Source organism: Oncorhynchus mykiss, chromosome 13 (genome assembly GCF_013265735.2).
Source record: "Oncorhynchus mykiss isolate Arlee chromosome 13, USDA_OmykA_1.1, whole genome shotgun sequence".
Lineage (NCBI taxonomy): Eukaryota > Metazoa > Chordata > Actinopteri > Salmoniformes > Salmonidae > Oncorhynchus > Oncorhynchus mykiss.
Genome location: NC_048577.1, coordinates 33,158,730 through 33,184,867, shown reverse-complemented (window position 1 = coordinate 33,184,867; position 26,138 = coordinate 33,158,730). Strand labels below are relative to the sequence as shown.

At 44.6% G+C, this 26,138-nt stretch overlaps 1 protein-coding gene across 2 annotated transcripts in view; it reads right to left on the bottom strand.

Annotated features, from left to right (window-relative positions):
• LOC110486146 (retinoic acid receptor alpha) overlaps window positions 1-26,138 on the bottom strand; it is a 229,140-nt gene that overhangs the window by 45,628 nt on the left and 157,374 nt on the right. The window contains exon 1 of one of the 2 annotated variants that reach the window (XM_036940800.1): window positions 11,332-12,425. The exons of the other annotated variant lie outside the window; for it this stretch is intronic. Coding sequence (XP_036796695.1) covers window positions 11,332-11,506 — 175 coding nt within the window. The 5' untranslated portion in view covers window positions 11,507-12,425. Of the gene's footprint in view, window positions 1-11,331; window positions 12,426-26,138 lie in introns of those variants that run through there. 2 annotated transcript variants of the gene reach the window in all.

Genomic DNA, 26,138 nt, shown 5'->3' with positions numbered 1-26,138 from the left:
TTCTCCTTCCTCCTACCGGGGACTGATACTCCAATCAGCGGTGTACAGGCTACTGTTCGCGAAGACACTTGAGTATGTGCATGGGATCCCTGTGTGAACTGAACCCACGACCTTGGCGTTGCTAGCGCCGTGCTCTTACCAACTGAGCCACACAGTCTCCTGTTCATTACCGCATCGGTTCAGACAGTGGTGTTCAAACGACTCCCCGGGTCGATGGGTCGTTGCGGTAACTCGATGGAGGTTGTCGGCTCATTAGGCTAATGTGCTAATTTGAAGTACCCTACGGAGCTCATCTGCATAATTCATTAACTGGCAGGTGAGAGGGCGATGGGTGCTTTCATGGGATCGGGTTGGCACAGAGTGCGTGTGTGTGTGTGTTTGGGATTGAGTGTGTGTGGTTACATGTGTTAGTGAGTTTGGAATGGAGTTTGGTGTGTGTGCTTGTGTGGGTGGATAACCAGTGGTGTTGTAGTACTCGAGTCGAGGACTCGAACATGACTCGTGACTCAGGCTTGGAATCCACCAGTAGTGACTTTATCAGAAAATCTCTGAATGTAGCATCATTTAAAAGACTAAATACAGCAGCAAATGTTATGGAGCTGTGTTATCTAGTCATCCCTTAAAATGTGCAACAACGTAACAGAATTTAGATTTTTTTTTTTTTAAATGGTTGGACCGTAGCTTTTAGCAGAACTAAGGGACTTGTGACTCAAGTCTAAAGGACTCGGACTCAAACACTGGGGACTCGACATCGAAGTTTGGTGATTTGACTACATCAAATCAAATTCTATTTGTCACATGTGCCGAATACAACAGGTGTAGTAGACCTTACCGTGAAATTCTTCCTTACAAGCCCTGAACCAACAATGCAGTTCAAGAAATAGTTAAGAAAATATTGACTAAATAAAGTAAAGTAAAAATACTAGTAAAAAAACAACACAATAAAATAACAATACCGAGGCTATATACAGGGGGTACCGGTACCAAGTCAATGTGCCGGGGGTTCAGGTTAGTCGAGGTGATAAGCAGTGGTTACAGGCTGAATCCTCTGACCTTTGACCCTCTCTGGGATTCCTGCTTGACATTATATCCATGATGGGCAGCCACCATTCCTTTCCACCCCCCTTTGCCCCCATATATCTCCCTTCGCTCACTCCTGATGCCCTCTTCCCCACTGAGCAGACACCACCCCCACCACCACCACCCATCTTCATTCCCCTCTGGGCCTCCTGCCAGTCCAGGTTTTGGCCGGCAGCCTGTTCTCCCTCCCCTATTTTTTTACAGCCCGCATTTTACAAGCGCTCTTCGGTTTCTCTTTCTTGCCCTCTTTTCCTTGGTGTTTTAACAGCGTGTAACAGAAGAGAAGACAGCCCCCCCCCCACCCAACCGTCTGGTCTGCTCTTTCTAAGTGCTGCTCCAACCATGCAAGTTATGCCTGTGTGGAATTCAAGCCTCATGTCCAAATCACATTAGTTAGCGCTTAGCATTAGCAGCACATGTATATTACTTAGTGGTGGTGTTGAGGGAAGCCACTAAGTACAGCCAGGGGAATTCCATGGGAGGGAAGGAATATCATATGGATTGATAGCTGGCTAAGTGTACAGTCTTGGCTGCACTTACATGTATTGTAACCTATACATTTGTAATTGGCTAACCTTTTCGCTATAGCCTACATTTGTTGGAGATTTTTTATATAAGACTGTTGCATCACCCTTATTTACCTTCACTTCATTCTATCCGATCGCTTACACCATATCCTTCCTTCCTTCCTTCCTTCTTTCTTTACTCAGCGCAATCCACACAGAAGAGAGAAAGACAGAATGGAAGTCGGTGGTTTAGGGGTATGCGAGCAGACCAAGCCCACAGGCTGAGAGTGGCTTAGGCAGGTTTATCCATAGCCCAGAAACTGTCAGTGAGCTTGGGCACAGCGTTCTTCAAATCCGCCTTAGCACAGCACAAATAGACATCCATCTAGCTCCAGCTCCCTTCCCTTAGCTCTCCCACTTCTGAGTAAAGTCCCGATCAAGAAAAGGAGACAGAGGACAGAGAGGAGTGGATTAACAAAGAGGAAAAACAAACCCTCAGACCAAAACAGACATCAGACACTTTAGGGCTTATTCTAGGCCAAATGCTATAGACCTACATTCCACCACAAGCTAAGCTCGCTGCAACCCAAACACTAACTTGGAGTGGACCGATCTTAATACCAGGGTTCATAGACATTTTGACAGATGGAATTTCATGACTTCTCCGTGACTTTCAACCAGATTTCCATGACCAACAACTGTACGCACAAAGAAAGTCAGGTTATATGTTATGGACACGGGGAGGCTGCTCTCGGATCCCATGTACCATCTCCTGTCACTGAGCAAGACACTTAACCTCCCGCAAAGTAGAACACCGGTTAGGCAACTGTATAAAACACATGTGGTCAACCCTCAGTCTGGAGAGCTACTGGGCATGCAGGCTTTTGATACAGCCCTGCTCAAAACACGTCAGAGCCAGATTCTCAAGGTGACGGTCATTTTTTGGGGGTGGGGAACACGCCGAAAAACATTGACACATGCTAATGATAGCGAAACAGTTAACTAGAGGGTACAAGATATGTTTTGAATTGGCTACCTAGTTAAATCTGTTCTCGCTCGTATTTTATAGGCTAGGCCTACGTGCCGCTGCAATGTCCGGCTGTCTCCCGCTCCTTGAGCAACGGCCCATTCGCCTCGCACCATGCAGGGGATGCACACAAACGGAGATGCACCCGTGTCATTCCCATCCTGGCTGATATGTTGATTTTTATTTGACTGATAAAATAGTACATTACCGGAAATTCATTTCCACGACTTTCCTAAAACATTTTGGATTTGATCATTTTTCTAAACTTTTCCAAGCCTGGAAAACACAATTTTAAAATTCCATTTACTTTCCATGACCGTACAAACCCTATAATACAAACTTATGGACAAAATAGAAAATTAAGTACACTTGCACAAGTCTTTCATAAAACTTTAACAAACGTAGGTATACTTTTCAATATAGACTACAACCAAAACTGGACTTATAAACCCTTCACAAATCCTTACTAAAGTATACCACAAATAATATGCTATAATATTTCATTTCAAGTGAAGGACCCCCGTAGTTCCATTCGAACACTGTCTAGACCACACAGCTGAGGACTAACAGAATCACGGGTCATCCAGCCCAAGCACCAGACGCAACACTCCCAAACTCCCTTCACTAAACAGACACAGAACAATTCCCAATCTCCACTCTATAATACCAAACACACCGCGCTATATCCTGTACCAGGCACCACAACAACAGGGCTGTCAGGCCATTAAATCATTAAGTTGTGCAACAACCGTCTGCTAGTAAGTCGACTTAGCACTAGCAACAGCCTGTTCAGTGGGAGTTTAAAATGGGAGTTTGTGGTTTCGCTGCAATTAGTTTTTTTCCCCCTCTTTAAAAGAGGCGGCATGTTAAAAGAAGCAGGCGTGATTGTGGAGCGTACTGGCACGGGGCCTGGGCTCTAGGGTGGAAGATAAGCCGCCCGATGGGTTACGAAATCCTGCCCTCTGGTCCTCTCTCTCCGTCTCTGTGCGGGTGAGGTATATGATGTGATAATAACCGCTAGTGTCTGTCAGCCTTCCCCCGATTACAGAGGAGCTAGGCTAATGGTTAGCCTGCAGGTACGGGAGTGTCTGTCAGCCTTCCCCCGATTACAGAGGAGCTAGGCTAATGGTTAGCCTGCAGGTACGGGAGTGTCTGTCAGCCTTCCCCCTGATTACAGAGGAGCTAGGCTAATGGTTAGCCTGCAGGTACGGGAGTGTCTGTCAGCCTTCCCCTGATTACAGAGGAGCTAGGCTAATGGTTAGCCTGCAGGTACGGGAGGGTCTGTCGCCGCCACAGAGGGAACTCTGTGTGTGTGTGTGTGTGGTAAATAAAGTTGAGTCGTACTTAAGATGGGATCATACGTTTTCGGCGGAAATGTGAGATGGGTGTAGGAACCATGAGCACAAGAGGGAAGTGAACGAGATGGAAATCAATGACGTTTCCGCACAAAAGGAACTTTTCTAATCCTCGAAAGTGCAAGAGTTTGAGCGTTCCGCAACACAAGAAAGTTGCGCGCTCGGGCACTTCACACAACAGTATCTCCTTTGTTTTGGACACAGACCGTTGAAGTTCGAGGAGCCACTTCTGAGTGTGGAGCCCAGCTCTACACAACAGGCTTATTACTCATGGTAAGAGGGGAGGCCCCCGAAACACAGAGCTGCAGCAGCAACAGTAGAGGAGGCCCTCGCTTTAAAAAAAACACAGCTAGATCCTATACCAGCTGGCAATCCCTTAAGAAAGCACTGCACCCCCGTCTCAGACGTCACACACTGCATGGCAAAGACGTGGGAGGGGGAGTAGGGCTACACGGCGGCTTTATTGACACACTGTGGCCAAGAGGAGAGTGCAGCCGCTACCGCTTTTGTTGACTGCACCGAGTGTCTGCTGCCAGACTGCTTTATTCCTTGCGTCTCTTAAAAATGCAGAGCCAGGCTACTACTGGTTGGCCAAACCACGGGAACACCAAGCAGACGCTGCCAGCCATGTTGGGCTGTTGGCAGGGTCAGAGAGGCCGCCCGCCTGCCTGTCCGCAAGATCTGCATTTGACAGCGGGTCTCTGCCACGCTGTCTGGAGCGCAAACTGCAACCCCCGAAAAGCCACAGTAGGCCCAGTAGACCGGAACATTCTTTTTACGACCCCTTCCTTTTCTTCTCACTCCCTGCTTCCTCGTTTTCTGGCTGTCCCTTGCACCCTCTCTCGCTTCCTCTCTTGTCGTCTTTCACTTACCACGCTTTTCATTTCCCCCCCCGCCCCCCTCTGTCTTTCCTTCTCCTGCTGCCTTCTCTCCACTTCCTCCTTGCCGGGTGATCGTTCCCTGCCGGCGCGGCGCTGTCCATGGGAAACAATTAAACGCCACATGGTCTTCCTTAGTACGGACTTCCTTTCTGAGGCGGCACAGGAGTGCTGTGACGGCCATCAGGCTCCCAGCAGCCAGCCACACACACACACACACACACACACACACACCTAGAGCCACACGACCAGAGGCAGCTGGAGGAATCTAGGCAGGCAGCTGGAGAGGGAAATTCAAAGTGACACGGTTTCCTCTTTGGATGCCAGGACTTTTTAAAGATGAATGACACGCCACCAAACCAGACTTGACTGTATTTGTCTTTCCGCATGCTCGCTAATGCAATGTAAAAGCTAAATATAACTTATGCTGAAGACGTGGACATAAAGGTAGACTTAGTCCAGGAATTGAGGAGATGGGCTGAAAGTCTAATCCTGGAACAAACTCATTTCCTTTGACCAACAGAGTGGAGAACAACAGTGTAATAATTATTGAAGCCTGGGTGCCAGTCTGTTTCTGCTCAACTCCCAATGGAATTGTCATGACAAAATGTTTACCTTGCCAATGGAGTACGCAAAAGCACGAACACAGATATGGGACCAGGCTATCAACGTCCTGGTCTGTGGTTATACTCCAGGCTCTAAAGGGCCGTCTCATTCCAGGCTCCAGTCTCCTCCCCTGCCTGCAAGACTCTTCTCTGGGCAGCAGCAGTAGTCGGGCATGACGGAGGACATTTCAAACAGCCTGTGATTGACGTGCCCCGAGTTCCGTTATGCTGGGTGGTGCCTCTCGCTGCCCGGATGAGGTGTGGGGAGGCAAGGGTGCTTGAGCTGAGTACCCACTTTTACTAGGCGTTGCTCACACACTCCAACAAGGATTTTTCATTTTCTTTTTTTTTAAAGGGGAGCGCCTTCATGCCAGAGAAAGTGTCTGAGCTTGCTCAGGCATCGAGGCTATCCAATCACTGGTGTCAGTCACTACCTCAAGGAGAACACTTGATAAAACAGACAGACTTGGTGGCTTATTCCCCATCCTATCCTACGACGAACAATATCACTCAATTCAATAATAATAGTTAAGGCTTGCTTTAATAAAACCCATCCCAAATAGACGTTGTTTTAAATAAAGGACACTAAAGTGTCTGTCAACCCAACGACTTCCATTCTACGCCAAAGTGACCTACACTGACGTGGGAACGGCTTGGGGAGGGGAGACGTAAGCTCAAAATAACCATGCTTTCTGACTTGAGTGCTCTGGGGGATTATCCCGAGGAGGGCTGAAGTAAATGGCACTTCACTCAATAGCACTTTACTGCCGGGACTGAATGGCTGTCTACCTCTTTGTGAGCTGCGATTGCCACAGGTTTGTTTTGGCATGAAATGGTCGGCGGCAGGGTGCCCGGCAAACATTCCTGAATCTAATGGGGGCTTCGCTTCCTTTCAAAAAGTCTGGCAAAAGCTGGGGCTATAGTTCAATTTAGCAAGGTGGCTGCTGCATATTTGGTGAGTGTTGCTGTGCGCACAAAACAACATAGTTAGTCATCCTCAGCCTTCACACAATAAATATGAGCGAGAGAGAGAGAAAGAGAGAGAGAGAAGAGAGAGAAAAAAGAGCGAGAGATGGTGGGGGCAAAGTAACTTTGCACTGGGCCCGTCTCCACATCGAAGTTTGTCTGGACCTCTGAGCTGTTTTTAAAGTTGCACTATGCAGAAATCGCTCTGCGATTTCCTGGTTCCTAATACTCTAATAGTTTCAGTTCATTTGACAATATAAGCTAGTATTGTGTAGAGAAGCATTGTACCATATAAACTGTTATGAACTATATATTTTTTAAGTTGTTTGAAGCTGGTGTACAAAACCAAAATAAGACACAAAAACGAAACTTAAGAACGGGAAGAAATAGTGCACATAGAACAGATCGACAACTCACATTTTGAGTGGCGCAGCATTCTAAGGCACTGCACTTCAGTGCTAAAGGCATCACTACAGACCTTGGTTCGATTCCAGGCTGTATCATAGTAGGCTGTGATTGGGAGTCCCATAGGGCGGAGCACAATTGGCCCAGCATCGTCCGGGGTAGGGAGTCATTGTAAATAATATTTTGATCTTAACTGACTTGCCTAGATAAATAAAGGTTAAATAAATTCTATGTGAATTTGGTCGGGTCGCCCAAAAAGGTCACATATTGTCACCATAAGACTGGGAGGCTGATATCCCTGGGTCTTGTTCAGAAGGGCACACGTATAGTAGGGCTGGGTCATACACCATCTAATTTGTGTTTTTATGCGATATTCCAAATACCTATATTGGCAAGAATCAACGTTCTCATTTTTTTTCGTTCTTATGAGTGTTTATGTCCTCATGTCTTTTTGGTCTCGTCTCCTGTGCTCCTTCTGTGCTGCGTGCAATGGCTTATAGGCTGTGCACGTTCCAATTCACTCACACACACACACACACACACACACACACACACACACACACCAAGCCCCTCCACCTGCCACTCACAACAACAAAGATTAAAGATCACTCCTTCCTCTCTGACAAGCGGATACAACTCACTATTTGCATTTGAGGTTTGGTCCAACGGAGTCGTCGCTCATATGGCCACCGAAACAGATTGAAACACTATTTTACTGTAATAGCAGAGAAGTTATCCTTTCTAAAGATACCCCTTTGTATGTCTCAACTCCTGGAATTGCGCACAGAGCAGACGCTACCAAAACAAGAGTATCAATGAACATTGATTCTGGAAAACGTATGCTCAGTTTGTCACACGCGGCAGTGCGGTGCCTACTACTGCTAGCAGCATTATAGCCAAAATACTTCTAAAACAGACTACACAGCTCGTATAAATGTGCAATAAGCATAAAACACTAATATCAGATGGCTACTCACGAGCATGTGGGCTTGAGAGGTTGTTTATGAGACCTGTGTTCATGTTCTATAATGCCCGCTGCAAGAAGTTATTATGAGTGGTTCAGGTTGTTTAAACAAAAAAGGGGCATTTTCATAAAGATACTTGAAAGCCAGATCAGTGACTATGGGGTGAAAGGCTCATCTTTTAGGCCATAGTCGCCCAACGTTTTGCAACCAAAAACAGTCATCTACTTGTCAGACAAGTTCAGGTCAGCAAGAACTTCCCTGTTCCATTCGGTTCCAAAACGTTTTGTCTCCACTGAACAGGACCCTGGTTCGTGACTCGACGCGACACCCTGTTGGGATCCCAGCAGTGTTGTTCTCTCATGGGGACATTGCTATTATGGGAGACCTTCAAAGAGCGGCTCTTGACTGTCTGACTGACTCAGCTGAAACTGAGAAAGGGCTCTGGTCAACTTTCACTCTCCATGACCACAACAAGCAACTATCAATATCAAAATAGACCTAAAAGTGTAGGGATGAGCATGCTACAAAAATATCTCTCTGAGTTTAAAATTAAAGATACCCAAGTTAAGAACAAGCTTTTTTCAGATTGTAGAATATATATACATACAGTTGAAGTCAGACGTTTACATACACTTAGGTTGGAGTCATTAAAACTCATTTTTCAACCACTCCACAAATTTCTTGTTAACAAACTATAGCTTTGGCAAGTCGGTTAGGACATCTACTTTGTGAATGACACACAAGTCATTTTTCCAACAATTGTTTACAGACAGATTATTTCACTTATAATTCACTGTATCACAATTCCAGTGGGTCAGAAGTTTACATACACTAAGTTGACTGTGCCTTTAAACAGCTTGGAAAATTCCAGAAAATTATGTAATGGCTTCAGAAGCTTCTGATAGGCTAATTGACATAAATTGAGTCAAGTGGAGATGTACCTGTGGATGTATTTCAATGCCTACCTTCAAACTCAGTGCTTCTTTGCTTGATATCATGGGACAATCAAAAGAAATCAGCCAAGAAAGAAAGAAAATTGTAGACCTTCACAAGTCTTGTTTATCCTTGGGAGCAATTTCCAAACCCTTGAAGGTACCACGTTCATCTGTACAAACAATAGTACGCAAGTATAAACACCATGGGACCACTCAGCTGTCATACTGCTCAGGAAGGAGATGCGTTCTGTCTCCTAGAGATGAACGTACTTTGGTGTGAAAAGTGCAAATCAATCCCAGAACAACAGCAAAGGACCTTGAGAAGATGCTGGAGCAGACCGGTACAAAATGATCAATATTCACAGTAAAACGAGTCCTATATCAACATAACCTGAAAGGCTGCTCAGCAAGAAAGAAGTCACTGCTCCAAAACCGCCATACAAAAAGCCAGACTACGGTTTGCAACTGCACATGGGGACAAAAGATCGTACTTTTTGGAGAAATGTCCTCTGGTCTGATGAAACAAAAATAGAACTGTTTGGCCACAATGACCATCGTTATGTTTGGAGGAAAAAGAGGGAGGTTTGCAAGCCGAAGAACACCATCCAAACCATGAAGCACAGGGTGGCAGCATCATGTTGTGGGGGTGCATTGCTGCAGGAGGGACTGGTGCACTTCACAAAATAGATGACATCATCTAGATGGCAACATCTCAGGAAGTTAAAGCTTGGTCTTCCAAATGGACAATGACCCCAAGCATACTTCCAAAGTTGTGGCAAAATGGCATAAGGACAACGAAGTCAAGGTATTGGAGTGGCCATCACAAAGCCCTGACCTCAATCCTATAGACAATTTGTGGGCAGAACTGAAAAAGCGTGTGCGAGCAAGGAGGCCTACAAACCTGACTCAGTTACATCAGCTCAGTCAGGAGGAATGGGCCGAAATTCACCCAACTTATTGTGGGAAGCTTGTGGAAGGCTACCCAAAACATTTGACCCAGGTTAAACAACTTAAAGGAAATGATACCAAATACAAATTGAGTGTATGTAAACTTCTGACCCACTGGGAATGTGATGAAAGAAATACAACATTCTCTCTACTATTATTCTGACATTCCACATTCTGAATATAAAAAGTGGTGATCCTAACTGACCTAAAACAGGGAATTTTTTTACTGAGATTAAATGTCAGGAATTGTGAAAAACTGAGTTTAAATGTATTTGGCTAAGGTGTATGTAAACTTCCCGACTTCAACTGTATATACTTTTTTTTACTGTGGGCGCCACCACATTACCTTTGGGCTTAGGGCTAAATCCTAAACTCTCTCTGTGTCTTCCTGAACCTCTTTGCCCCCCCCCATCCGAGGGGCATAAATACTTTGGTCAATTGTAGCCATCTCCATTAGAAAGCGGAGCTGAGCCAGTGAACAAATGATCCCTCCGACGGGCTTACACAAGCTTAGCAATGTTGACATGTCCGAACAATCGCCGGAGGACCGAGTTTCCAGGCAGACTATGACCATCAACACATCACACGTTGCACTGTGAGCCCATAGCAGGGATTTTGTGTTACATGGGTGACTCAAGCACGACTCATTCCACATTTACCATGGATAGCCTGGCGTTGTTTTCGAATTGACAATCTAATTGAATGTTAGGATGGAAAAGTAGTGTATCAAGGGCAAAACGTCATCAACCATTTGATGTGCTGACACCAATTTGTGATAGGTGACCTCTAAAAGCACTGAAGCGTGAATCTGGGCAAAATTGTTCCATCATCACACTTCTAGTGAATTTGGAGCAGACATGTTCTAAATATAAACCTAGTTTATCCTCATAAGTCACAGACACGGACTTGTTGGCTACGATTTTTTTTTTAAGATGAATGATTCAGCAAGTTATCAATACATTACCTTTACTATCCTACATGTGGTCTTTGGACATTAGACTCCACTGAAGGCTGTAAAAAAAAAAAAATGCAAGCAAAGAACTGCAAGGATTGTCTATCTATTTGGTCATACTGATCATTAAAGATCATTGAATATGTACTTGTTTGGCAAAGTTACGCGATACAGGCAAGTCTACATTTTTCTCCCACGTGAGAAATAGGCCCAGGCTTTACATAGCTCGTCGTTGTATACATAAACACTAGTATAGCAACACAGACATGGCCACATAGTAATGAGTCACAAGGGGCCTCAAGCATGGCATGGTTTAAGTTTTTGCAAGCAATGTAATACGGCGGTGAGAATGGATTGCCACAACGTTACCTGCGATGTTGCAAATAGATTCTGCATGTTTTTTTTGCAAAGATAAACTGTTGCAGGGCGACATAACGTGACGAGTTGGCTAAGAATACCAGTTCAGATTAATTAAATCAATTAAAAACTGTCGACAAATGTAAGTTTGGCCTAATAGCTTCAAACAGAGACAGAGCATGAAGCCTACGGAAGAGTGAAACATAACAGTTTGGGGTAATGCTTTTGCTCATATCGCCCAACAATCAATATCTACGGATTACATGATGTATGCGCCTTTGGTACATGCATGATTTCTTACGACAATCAATTACTGCTTGGTCGAGAACAAGTAAAGTGGAAAGCAACATACAGTGGTTTGATCCATTCCAGTGTTGATTTCTGATGGACGAACTGAAGGGACGGTGCGCCGCAGGTACGAGGCTCTTATCGGGGATTAGACATCCTCGGTTCTGGTGGAAGTAATCCATAGTTAAAAAACGGTTCGGACTAGGGGTGAGTCCCACCACATCCTCACTGTCGTACATCACGCAAAACGAGCTGCAAGCCCGAAATAGACAGCAACTGTCCTCTGATCTCCTCCGGTTCGAATAAAGAAGACGAGAGAGGGGTTTTCAAAAACACCGAGCGCAACGAGGGATGTCATCACATGTCGCAGGGAAAGAACGCATCAGAGGGTGTCCTCCCCAACAGAGTTGTAACAACATTACAACAACAACGTAACAACTTCTTGTTCTCCAGCCCGCGCGATGAAGTGACGCAACCGACCTATATAGTGGTTTAATTCAGTGGGCACAAACTGTTGTGATTAGGAAAAAAACAACTACACCAACAAAAATAATAAATGTTAAAACAAATTATTCCGTCTGTTATTTGCTCGACTCGTTTTGGGAATATGAGTCCGCGATTCACTGTTGTTGAATGGTGTTTCCAAAGCTGTTGACCAACTCGGGCGACACAGAGTTTCAAGTGGACCACGCTATTCCCCCGTCGATCTGCCTTGTCCTTCCAATGCAAGCATGTGTGGAATACAAGTCCCATAGAAAAGTCGCCTATGACAACTTCTTGTCCATCACGCTCCCACCGTCAGTTACGTGTCCCCCCCCACTCTCATATTTAGAGATACAGTACAGTATGTCGCCTCAACAACCGAATCAAGTGGAAATAGGTATTTCAATTCCAAATCGCTCCAGAACGGATAACATGTCCAGGAGTAATATCCGATCTCTTCGATAGACGACGGAGAGCGCTATACTAAGTTCATCTCAAATACAACAGGCTTAAGATTCGTCGAGAATCTGTTGAGCATCCTGTTGTTTTCGTGATCGCTGCGTTACATAAGGACACTTGACGGCCGGCGTCCATGTCTTGTGAAGAGACCTCTGCTCACAGTTCATTCGGTTTCCAAATGCTGCCCTGCAATTTGTGTGTTTTTTTTTTGACGAGTTTCAGCAGCTGCGTATTAGCTCCACCTACCCAGCCTCACTTTTCCGTCCTTAAACCCTCAGCTGGGTGTCTGAAACCGGAAGCATCCCGTTTAGGGGGAAAGGATAGCAGAAGAGACGAAGCCCGTAAACCGACGCCTGCTACCTTAGGTTATCCTTCCTCTGGTTATAATCCAAATGTAACGTTCTCAGTTTGTAAATCATAGAGGGGAGTATTTGATGTTGTTGAAGGTGTTCATCAGATGACAAGTATCTATTCTGCATGAGATTTGAAGTGGAACATGATAATTACATGATACAGTACAGCCCTGATTGATCTAATGACTGTAGTGGGACTTGACAGCAACTGGGTGGTATTTTTTTTAAATGTATATAATGACTGAAGTCGGCCAATGGCCCTTTAAAAGTGCACTATGCAGAAATCGCGCCGCCACTTCCTGGTTGCTAAAATTCTAATAGTTTGCCTAATGTTTGTTTATGTGACAAAACATGCAAGTATAGTGTAGAGAATCGTTGTGCCATCTAAACAGCTTTGAAATCTATTTTCCATAACCAAAAATATTGTACACTGAACAAAAATATAAACGCAACATGTAAAGTGTTGGTGCCATGTTTCATGAGTTGAAATAAAATACCCCATAAATGTTCCATACACTCAAAACACGTATTTCTCTCCAATTCTGTGCACAAATTAGTTTACATCCCTGTTAGAGATCATCCCTCCTTTGCCAAGATATGCCACACATGTCAGGTGGATGGGTTATCACAAAGCTGATTTAATCAGCATGATCATTACACGGGGCGGCAGGGTAGCCTAGAGTTGGACTAGTAACCGAAAGGTTACAAGTTCAGATCCCCGAGCTGACAAGGTACAAATCTGTCGTTCTGCCCCTGAACAGGCAGTTGTTCCTCATTGAAAATAAGAATTTGTTCTTAGCTGACTTGCCTAGTTTAATGAAGGTTTCAAAATGTTCTCAGTTTGTAAATGGGGACAATAAAAGACCACTAAAATGTGCAGTTTTGTCACACAACACAATGCCACAGAAGTTTTCATGGAGCATGCAATTGGCATGCTGGCTGCAGGAATGTCCACCAGAGCTGTTGCCAGATAATTTGATGTTAATTTCTCTACCATAAGCCACTTCCAATATCGTTTTAGAGAATTTGGCAGTACGTCCAACTGGCCTCAACCACAGACCAAATAAAATACAATTTTATTGGTCACATACACATGGTTAGCAGATGTTATTGCGAGTGTAGCGAAATGCTTGTGCTTCTAGTTCCGGCAGTGCAGCAATTTTGTATTTTTTATTTCACCTTTATTTAAATAGGACATGGTGGCGAAGTAAATAAAATATAGCAATTAAAACACTGGAATGGTAGATTTGACAGTAGATGAGTGTGCAAAGTAGAAATACTGGGGTGCAAAGGAGCAAAATAATTAAATAAATACAGTAGGGGAAGAGGTAGTTGTTTTGGCTATTTATAATGGGCTATGTACAGGTGCAGTGATCTGTGAGCTGCTCTGACAGCTGGTGCTTAAAGCTAGTGGGGGATATAAGTATTTCCAGTTTCAGAGATTTTTGTAGTTCGTTCCAGTCATTGGCAGCAGAGAACTGGAAGGAGAGGCAGCCAAAGGAGCAATTGGCTTTGGGGGTGACATGTGAGATATACCTGATGGAACGCTTGCTACGGGTGGGTGCAGCTATGGTGACCAGCGAGCAGAGATAAGGCGGGACTTTACCTAGCATGGTCTTGTAGATGACCTGGAGCCAGTGGGTTTGGCGACGAGTATGAAGCGAGGGCCAGCCAACGAGAGTGTACAGGTCGCAGTGGTGGGTAGTATATGGGGCTTTGGTGACAAAACGGATGGCACTGTGATAGACTGCATCCAATTTGTTGAGTAGGGTGTTGGAGGCTATTTTGTAAATGACATCGCCAAAGTCGAGGATCGGTAAGATGGTCAGTTTTACGAGGGTATGTTTGGCAGCGTGAGTGAAGGAGGCTTTGTTGCGAAATAGGAAGCCAATTCTAGATTTAACTTTGGATTGGAGATGTTTTGTGTGAGTCTGGAAGGAGAGTTTACAGTCTAACCAGACACCTAGGTATTTGTAGTTGTCCACATATTCTTGTCAGAACCGTCCAGAGTAGTGATGCTGGACAGGCGGGCAGGTGCAGGCAGCAATCGGTTGAAGAGCATGCATTTAGTTTTACTTGTATTTAAGAGCAGTTGGAGGCCACGGAAGGAGAGTTGTATGGCAATGAAGCTCGTCTGGAGGGTTGTTAACACACTGTCCAAAGAAGGGCCAGATGTATACAGAATGGTGTCGTCTGCGTAGAGGTGGATCAGAGACTCACCAGCAGCAAGAGCGACATCATTGATATATACAGAGAAGAGAGTCGGCCCAAGAATTGAACTCACCCCCATAGAGACTGCCAGAAGTCCGGACAACAGGCCCTCAGATTTGACACAGTGAACTCTGTCGGAGAAGTAGTTGGTGAACCAGGCGAGGCAATCATTTGAGAAACCAAGACTGTTGAGTCTGCCGATGAGGATGTGGTGATTGACAGAGTCGAAAGCCTTGGCCAGGTCAATGAATACGGCTACACAGTATTGTTTCTTATCGATGGCGGTTAAGATATCGTTTACAACCTTGAGCGTGGCTGAGGTGCACCCATGACCAGCTCTGAAACCAGATTGCATAGCGGAGATACGAAATGGTCGGTAATCTGTTTGTTAACTTGGCTTTCGAAGACCTTAGAAAGGCAGGGTAGGATAGATATAGGTCTGAAGCAGTTTGGGTCAAGAGTGTCCCCCCCCCTTTGAAGAGAGGGATGACCGCAGCTAATATCTAACATGTAATCTAACAATTTCCCAACAACTACCCAAAACACATAAATCTAAGTAAAGGAATGGAATAAGAGTACATACATATAATATAGGGGGGTATTTGATGTTGTTGACCACGACAATGGCGTCGTGTGGGCGAGCTGTTTGCTGATGTCAACGTTGTGAACAGAATGCCCAATGGTGGAGTTGGGGTTATGACATGGGCAGGCATAAGCTATGGACAACAAACACAATTGCATTTTATCGATGGCAATAGAGATACCGTGACGAGATCTCGAGGCCCATGGTCGTGCCATTCATCTGCTGCCGTCACCTCATGTTTCAGCATGATAATGCACGGCCCCATGTCGCAAGGATCTGTACACAATTCATGGAAGCTAAAAATGTCCCAGTTCTTCCATGGCCTGCATGCTCACAAGACATGTCACCCATTGAGCATGTTTGGGATGCTCTGGATTGACGTGTACGACAGCGTGTTCCACTTGCCGCCAATATCCAGCAACTTCGCCCAGCCATTGAAGAGGAGAGGGTCAATATTCCACAGGCCACAATCAACAGCCTGATAAGGAGATGTGTCACGCTATGAGGCAAGATAAATAAAGGTTACATTTATTAAAAAATTCATATTTTTAAAAGAATATTGGTGGTCACACCAGTTACTGACTGGTTTTCCTGATTTACGCCCTTTCTATTTTTTTTAAAGGTATTTGTGGCCAAAAGATGCATATTTGTATTCCCAGTCATGTGAAATTCCTTATATGAACTGTAACTAAGTAAAAACTCTGAATTTGTTGCATTTCTATTTTTGTTCAGTATATTTTCAGCTGTTTGAAGCTGGTCTACAAAACCGGGGGTCATTTTTTTATTTTAAATTTAACTAGGCAAGTCAGTTAAGAACAAAATCTTATTTACAATGACGGCCTACACCGGCCAAACCCGGACAACGCTGGGCCAATTGTGTGCCGCCCTATGGGCCTCCCAATCCCGGTCGGTTGTGATACAGCCTGGACTCGAACCAGGGTGTCTGTAGTGTCGCCTCAAACACTGAGATGCAGTGCCTTAGACCCCTGCGCTACTCGGGGCCCCGAGACGCAAAAACAAAACGTAAGAACATTAAGCATAGAAATAGCACACAGAGAACAGATTTACCGCTTTTTAGACTTGCTTTCAATGAGAATTACAGAGCTAGAACTTATATTTCTATGTGAATTTGGTCAGGTCGCCCCAAAAAAAATCATATTGCAGCTTTAATAAAATTTCATTCTATTCAAAAACAAAAAAAGGTTTGAACAGTTTAAAATATGAGTGACAAATCAGTAGTGTTAAGCCTGAATGCAGAATCATTTATTTACTGAAAACAAGTGTGGCGGCTGTTGTTCTGATACAAAACAAGACACTTGTCAATATTGTTCAACCTTTCCATCCATCCCTGTCCCTGTACCGTAAATACGCCCATTGACTGCCCACCAATTACACACACACACACACACACACACCTTTCACAGTGCAGCTGAACTCTCTGTGAACCCAACAAACCAGGCAAAAGCCTCACCTCGTGCTGGCCCAACACACGCTCAACTTCTCACTTCGCTCCTCTGCACCTTGCAACTGGAATCACCCCAATGTTCTCCTGTCAATCCGGTAGGAAGCCCCCCCCCTCCTTGGTTTCACTTCCCTGGGCAGGTTGCACACACACTTGCTAGGGGGTAGAGCAGTGTACACATAAGGCAATGAATACTCAAGTCGTGGCGCCACTCTGCATCAGTCAACGAGCTAAACCAAGGTTGCTGTCAGCGAGTGAAAGATGGCCACATTCGTAAGCAGAACAATGTATCAACCTCTTCTTTAATGCCTTGGCTGATCCCATTTTTTTCCCTTGACGTGAAAGTGCTTGGGTATTGATTTTCGTCAGTTTAAAATATTAGCTGCTCGGGATAAAAGACCACACATCAAATAAATACACATTTGTTAATTGATAGGAGGCATTAAATCCATTGAGAGTGGCGGCAGGGGTGCTAGCCACAGATACGGGCCCTTTCATAGGATATTACAATTTCCTGATGGGTATGTAAGCGAGCGAGCAGCGCCTGGCAAGTTGCGTAATGAAAATTGACTTCATTGTAAATGTACGACAAAGCAATTTGCTATTATTTACACTTACATCATTGCCTTTGGCTTTAGCCCAGTTTTCCTATGACCATTTCACAACATCATTTCGTTCGAGGTCAGTTGATGATTAAGTATAGAAACACGTTTTGCACAACAAGACATTCAGGAAAGTGGAACAGCCAAATATTGCCTTTGTTTCTGAGACACTGCTCAGAGCTCTCATAGGGTCGAGGTGAAGGCCTACAATGTAACAGTCACATGTGCACACAGTCTGTCTGACCTTTGACTGATTCAAATCACATGTTATTTGTCACCTGCGCCGAATATAACTGGTGTAGACTATACCGTGAAATGCTTGCTTTATGAGCCCTTCCCAATGATGCAATGTTTAAAAATAATAAAACTAGTAACACAAGAGAAATCAAATAAAACACAAGAATGGAGCTATATACGGGAGTACCAGTACCAAATCAATGTGCAGACATACAAGTTATTTGAGGTAGATACAGTGCCTTGCGAAAGTATTCGGCCCCCTTGAACTTTGCGACCTTTTGCCACATTTCAGGCTTCAAACATAAAGATATAAAACTATAGTTTTTTGTGAAGAATCAACAACAAGTAGGACACAATCATGAAGTGGAACGACATTTATTGAATATTTCAAACTTTTTTAACAAATCAAAAACTGAAAAATTGGGCGTGCAAAATTATTCAGCCCCCTTAAGTTAATACTTTGTAGCGCCACCTTTTGCTGCGATTACAACTGTAAGTCGCTTGGGGTATGTCTCTATCAGTTTTGCACATCGAGAGACTGACATTTTTTCCCATTCCTCCTTGCAAAACAGCTCGAGCTCAGTGAGGTTGGATGGAGAGCATTTGTGAACAGCAGTTTTCAGTTCTTTCCACAGATTCTCGATTGGATTCAGGTCTGGACTTTGACTTGGCCATTCTAACACCTGGATATGTTTATTTTTGAACCATTCCATTGTAGATTTTGCTTTATGTTTTGGATCATTGTCTTGTTGGAAGATAAATCTCCATCCCAGTCTCAGGTCTTTTGCAGACTCCATCAGGTTTTCTTCCAGAATGGTCCTGTATTTGGCTCCATCCATCTTCCCATCAATTTTAACCATCTTCCCTGTCCCTGCTGAAGAAAAGCAGGCCCAAACCATGATGCTGCCACCACCATGTTTGACAGTGGGGATGGTGTGTTCATCCGGCTTTAAACTTCTTCACAACAGTATCTCGGACCTGCCTGGTGTGTTCCTTGTTCTTCATGATGCTCTCTGCGCTTTTGACGGACCTCTGAGACTATCACAGTGCAGGTGCATTTATATGGAGACTTGATTACACACAGGTGGATTGTATTTATCATCATTAGTCATTTAGGTCAACATTGGATCATTCAGAGATCCTCACTGAACATCTGGAGAGAGTTTGCTGCACTGAAAGTAAAGGGGCTGAATACTTTTGCACGCCCAATTTTTCAGTTTTTGATTTGTTAAAAAAGTTTGAAATATCCAATAAATGTCGTTCCACTTCATGATTGTGTCCCACTTGTTGTTGATTCTTCACAAAAAAATACAGTTTTATATCTTTATGTTTGAAGCCTGAAATGTGGCAAAAGGTCGCAAAGTTCAAGGGGGCCGAATACTTTCGCAAGGCACTGTATGTACTTGAAGGCAGGGTAAAGTGACTAGACATCAGGATAGATAATAATATGATTAAAATAAAGAACAGAGTAGCCGCAGCAAAGGATGAGTGTAAAAGTGTGTGTGTGCGTGTGCGCGCGTAATGCATATGTATGTTTGTGTCGTGTTGGTGTGTGTGTGTGCGCGCGGTTTTTCTGCGGGAGTGTCAATGTAGTTGTGTGTGAGTGAGTGTGTATATGGTGTGTATGTATAGTCTAGTGCGTAGGGTCAATCACAGATAGAGTCAGTGCAGATAGTTTGGGTACCATTCATTGACTATTTAGTAGTCTGGCTATTTAGCAGAATTATGGCTTGGGGGTAGAAGCTGTCCCTGAGCTTGTTGGTCCGAGAGCCGATGCCCTGGTACTGTTTGCCTGACGGTAGCAGAGTGAACAGTCTATAGCTTGGGTGGATGGAATCTGACAATTTTTCGGGCCTTCCTCTGACACCGCATGATAGAGGTCCTGGATGGCAGGGAACTCGGCCCCAGTGATGCACTAGGCTGTCCGCACTACTGTCTGTAGAGCTTTGCAGTCAAGGGCGGTGCATTTGCCATACCAAGAGATGATGCAGCCAGTCAAGATGCTCTCGATGGTGCATCTGTATAACTTTTTGAGGATACAAGGGCCCATGCCAAATATTTTGAGCCTCCTGAGGGGGAAGAAGTGCTGCCATGCCTTTTTCACGACTCTGCAGATGTGTGTGGACCATGTTAAGTCCTTAGTGATGTGGATGCCAAGGAACTTGAAGCTCTCGACATGCTTCACAACAGCCCTGTCGATAAGGATGGTAGCGTGCTCTCCCCCCTCTCTCCGACAGTCCACAATCAGCTCCTTGGTTTTTATTGACGTTGAGGGAGAGGTTGTTGTCCTGACACCACACTGCTAAGTGTCTGACCTCCTCCCTGTAGTCTGTCTCATCGCCGTCCGTGATCAGGAGTCGTAGTTGGTTGACCCCTGTCGTGGATGAACAGGGAGTACAGGAGGGGACTAAGCACACACCTCAGAGGAGGCCTCGTGTTGAGGGTCAGCGGGGAGGAGGTGTTGCTGCCTACCCTCACCACCTGGGACCAGCCCGTCAGGAAGTCCAGGATCCAGTTGCAGAGGGAGTGGTTCACTCCAAGGGTCCTTAGCTTGATGATGAGCTTGGAAGGGACTATGGTGTTGAACACTGAGTTGCAGTCTATAAATAGCATTCTCATTTATTTCCCCTCTTGTCCAGGTGGGAGAGGGCAGTGTGAAGTGTAACTGACATTGCATCCTCTGTGAATGTGTTCGGGCGGTACATGAATTGGAGTGTCTAGGGAGGTCTAGGGTGTCTGGGATGATGGTGTTGATGTGTGTCATGACCAGCCTTTCAAAGCACCTCATAATTACAGATGTGAGTGCTACAGGGCAATAGTCACTCAGGCAGGTTTCCTCTGAGCTCTTGGGAACTGGGACAATGGTGGTCAGCTTTGAAACATGTTGGGATGACGGACTGGGACAATGAGAGATTGAAAATGTCCGTGAAGACACTTTCCAGCTGGCCTGCGCTTGCTTTTGAGAATGTGCCCTTTCGACTGTTGGCTCAGAGTCAGTCTCACAGGTTTCGCACTATAAGCATTAAAACACTGCTTTCCAACGGATGAGGTGCACGGGAGTTCTAAAGGGTCTCGTTATCAACCTAAAATGTCAAATCAGGTCAGTAACCTTAAGCTGCCTGTTCAGTGACACTATTTCAACATATGGGCCAGCACTCTTTACTCCTACAGATAACCCTTCATGGAATGTGTGTCAATTGGCAAGAAACAGCACACCAAGAACTAGATGATGAAGCCAGGGCCTGTGTTCACAAATAGTCTCCCAGTAGGAGTGCTCGGATAAGATCTAAAAGGCCAAACTGATCCGAATGAGTAAGATTACACAGAAGGTGGGAACTGATCCTAGATTAGCGCTCCTACCTTTTGAACACGAGCCCTGGACAACCCGATGACTCATGGAGTTCTACAGAGAAAGGCATGGAAGTGAAGCCATTTTTCTTGCTAATTTCTCATCTTGCGGAATACGTCCTGGCTGGATCTGACTTTGAGAAACGCACTGACACTTTTAAACATTAAAACGCCACTAATCACTTTCTGGAAGGAAGGAAGGCTGTGAAGGAAGGCTGTGGGCTTTTTGCTGGGTGTAGACCAGGCGGTAATTCTTCTTGCTCTTAAGAGCTAAAACGTCTGAACCGATGCCCACTTTGAGAGCGGTTGACCGGCCCGGGCTCTTCCTGGGCATGGGTAGGGGAAACAGTGATACATATCCCAACATATTGGACCTGATGATGCCAATTAGGAACGCTTACACATTTTTTAAACCACCTTTAAAAAGGTCAACCCTCAAATTGGCTTTTGTTAAAAATGAGATCCGCGATAGGTGAAACAGCACCCCAGGCACGGGGCGGTCAGTTTTGTTTTGAGGAAATGAGCATCCCACATCGTGGTAAAAATGTAACCGTAGTACATACTCTGCTGTGCTATCGTGTGTGCAATGATGTCCGAGGGGGGGGGGGGGGGGGGGGGGGGGGGGGGGGGGGGGGGGGGGGGGGGGGGAGGGAGTGTTCATTGTTTGAAGTAACATCTTTGTAATATCGTAAACGGACATGGCAGTTTCATCACTATGGCTTTAAGGAGAAGTGAGAAAGAATTGGCTATTTTGTACAAGTGAAATTCAGTTGCACATTGATATGGCAAGTTTAGGGGAATACACCTTATCATTCACATACAAAGAGATAATTGTAGTGTTCTGATGACAAATTGAGTAGATATTGAAGAAATTGACTTCTAAGCTACTTTTACAACCCTCAAATGAATTGCGGCCCGATGAACTTGAGTTAACGAGAGGAGATTACATGGTGTCCTTGATAAGAGCAATTAGCATTGGTCTTTGGAGTCCAAGTGGTGCTGGGATGGGGGGATTTGGGGGGGGGGGGGGGGGGGGTTGAAGAGGTTTATGATGTGATGGAAGGAAATGCGTGGGAAAACCTAACTGTAACTTCAAAGCACTAAACTATGTATTTCCCTTTCATCCCTGACCCCCCCCCCCCCCCCCCCCCCCCCCCCCCCCCCTTCAACATAGACATAGCAGCCCCCCCCACCTTTTTTAACTGAGGACTACCAGAGACATTGGCCTCATGGTGTTTCTACCAATTAAGTATCATTGTGAATCTCACACCAGCCGTCATTATGTTACGTTATTTCCTTTATGAGATCAGTTGCTTCGAGGTGACAGAATACAAGTCATTAGTGTTAGGTCAACTCCGTTACAGTAATTACCTTCTCCTCCACAAATGGAGGATGGGCTATCTAGCTCTCTGCTGCAGCACAACACACACACACACACACACACACACACACACACACACACACAAGCTCATTAGCGGATTAGCCTAACCACTAATGACATAGATTGATAGCCACAGGAAGAAGCTGCCCAGTATCGTGTTTTTCACACAAGACAGTCGGAGGAGTCGACTTGTGACATTTCTGTCACTTCCATTAATATAATACACTTCAGAACATCAACTAGCTGAGAGGAGAGAGAAGAACGGACCGTGTCCCTGTGTGCGTTTCTCTCCCTGTCCCTACAAACAGCAGTGAAGGGTTAGCTGCTTATCATGGTTATGTGCATGGGTATGTAGGATGTCGGACTCCAAGCATGCATTGCAGCTCTGCTATGGGTTCATTACACCACACACTCCTCTCGATGGTGTAACGAACCCATTAAAGAGTTCCACTTTGAAGAGCTGGCCTGTGCGATAAGGCCAAAATATCCTAGGATGGTATTTCAAAAAAGAATTACGGTATGACAGTATTTTATGTTTTTTTAATAATAAAAGTTCTCATGATGTGCCTCATGAGTAGCACATGACCTTACAGAGGCAACATATACATTCTAAGTGATTTCAATGGGTCTTCTCCATCCTGATTGTTTTATACTGTTCAATTCAACCAAAAATCATGTTCAGCATTTTCATCAATTTCCTGCACTCATTTGGGGTCATTTCCACACTGCCACATAGGGCTGCAAGATATCGGCAAACAATCTAGGCCTTATTTGTAACCAAATGTTGCAATTGTGATTTGACTTGCGATTTAGAGAAAAACATTTGGGTGAACTGTTGGCATTATGGCAATTCTAATTCTATAGCTAGAATATAATAGTGGGCTCTTTGAATACAGTGTTATTTGACATGACAATGAGTGAAAATGCCAGGGAGGAGTTATTGTGACAGGTTAGGAACCAGAGTGTTGTTGACAAGTGTTTCCTAGAGGACCCTATAATCTTTGGCTACATTTCATGTTTTCTCATAGCAACTTAATGTAGATGTTCATGCTTCACGTGTTTCTATTTGATTTAGAAGATACTGTTGTGCAAACAACATACTGATTTTAAGTCTACACCATCACTGGCATTATCAGGCTGTGTAGTTAGTTACGCTTGCTCTGACTCCATTTATTAGCTAGCTAGCTAGCGATTAGCATTTGCGGCTAACATTTTTCAGACCCAACTTGCCGTTTGCAGATGTAAGAAACACAAACGAATAGTGTCAATATAGAACGCTAGTTGATTTATATTAAGATGCAAAGTGAAAATAGCATTTATGTCATCAACATTGTTGCATGTGCTGCATTGACCATGCAGACTGAAGGCAAGTGTCTCTTGGTTGAGGAACATCAAATGCGCTCCTTGAGTGACAGGGGGCGTGGCTAGGTCTGTGTGGAAAGTGGCACCGAGAGAAAGAGTGGAGAGAGATGACTCAAGTAGCGAAGTAAACTAACAAAAATGGATGTTACACACAGCGTATAACATTTAACACACCTAAACATTCAAATACCGTTATAGAATGTAAAGTAAAAAACACACACCGGCCCGGTCCGTGCATCAATACCGGTATATCATAAAATACAGTTTACCGCACAGCCCTAGTCCCAAATGGCATGTTATTCTGTATTATAGGTCAAAATTAGTGCACTATATAGGGAGCCATTTGAGATGCAGTGTAAGAGCCTCCCCTAACTGACAGCAGAGTGGGTTTGACATGTTGATCAATCGCTTGCCTCACACCTCCCTTATCACCCCGCTCATCGCTCGGTCTGTGCACATGTGGTTGAGGGCAAGGGTGAAAGAAGAGAGGGGGGTGTGTGACCTGTTATAAGCTACATAGCTGTATGGGAAAGACAGCTTCAGTATATCTTCATGTACGTGTGTGAATTGGGTGTGTGTGTACATTTCTAAATCTGTGACCATATGGGCGGTTGCATTGCGTGAAATCAATAATAATTATTTTTTTTACAAGCAAATCCCCCCAAACCCCTTGTCCAAACACCTCCGAATGATAACAAGAGCTTTTACCTGCGAGAAAAGTGGTTACGTGACATCTCCGTCGGAGAACTCTGTAGCTAGGCCAAGGGTAATGGTGATGGCTTGAGTTAGCTGTTAGCATGTGGCGCGGATTAGCTACTGTTAGCCTCTGCACATCTGGAGGAGCCAGGCAGCAGCTATGAGGGTGTACCGAGTACACACTGCAGGCATGATGAGGAAGGGTAGCACACACACGTACATGCACACACTACGTTGGGAGGTTCCGAGCCAGTGAAAGCCTAGTCTCGTTAATGGGCCAGAGGACGTGTGGAAGAGGCCAGAGCTGTCTTGTAATCTTAACGTCTGTACGTGTTTGTTTATCTTTGTTTTGACACACGCTTTCATGCTCGACTCGTTTACTGGGGGGCCACTGGGGTCAGTGTGTTGTGTGAAAGTAAGGGGGATGCAAATATCAGCTGAATTACAGGTTATTTTCGTGATCTTGTTCCTATTGCACTTAGAAGAAACCTAGCTAGAGTAACCCTGACCATCTCTTATGAAATGGAGAAAAAGAGCCAAATGTACAGAAATACAGTGCCTTGCGAAAGTATTCGGCCCCCTTGAACTTTGCGACCTTTTGCCACATTTCAGGCTTCAAACAGAAAGATATAAAACTGTATTTTTTTGTGAAGAATCAACAACAAGTGGGACACAATCATGAAGTGGAACGACATTTATTGGATATTTCAAACTTTTTTAACAAATCAAAAACTGAAAAATTGGGCGTGCAAAATTATTCAGCCCCCTTAAGTTAATACTTTGTAGCGCCACCTTTTGCTGCGATTACAGCTGTAAGTCGCTTGGGGTATGTCTCTATCAGTTTTGCACATCGAGAGACTGACATTTTTTCCCATTCCTCCTTGCAAAACAGCTCGAGCTCAGTGAGGTTGGATGGAGAGCATTTGTGAACAGCAGTTTTCAGTTCTTTCCACAGATTCTCGATTGGATTCAGGTCTGGACTTTGACTTGGCCATTCTAACACCTGGATATGTTTATTTTTGAACCATTCCATTGTAGATTTTGCTTTATGTTTTGGATCATTGTCTTGTTGGAAGACAAATCTCCGTCCCAGTCTCAGGTCTTTTGCAGACTCCATCAGGTTTTCTTCCAGAATGGTCCTGTATTTGGCTCCATCCATCTTCCCATCAATTTTAACTATCTTCCCTGTCCCTGCTGAAGAAAAGCAGGCCCAAACCATGATGCTGCCACCACCATGTTTGACAGTGGGCATGGTGTGTTCAGGGTGATGAGCTGTGTTGCTTTTACGCCAAACATAACGTTTTGCATTGTTGCCAAAAAGTTCAATTTTGGTTTCATCTGACCAGAGCACCTTCTTCCACATGTTTGGTGTCTCCCCCAGGTGGCTTGTGGCAAACTTTAAACGACACTTTTTATGGATATCTTTAAGAAATGTCTTTCTTCTTGCCACTCTTCCATAAAGGCCAGATTTGTGCAATATACGACTGATTGTTGTCCTATGGACAGAGTCTCCCACCTCAGCTGTAGATCTCTGCAGTTCATCCAGAGTGATCATGGGTCTCTTGGCTACATCTCTGATCAGTCTTCTCCTTGTATGAGCTGAAAGTTTAGAGGGACGGCCAGGTCTTGGTAGAATTGCAGTGGTCTGATACTCCTTCCATTTCAATGTTATCGCTTGCACAGTGCTCCTTGGG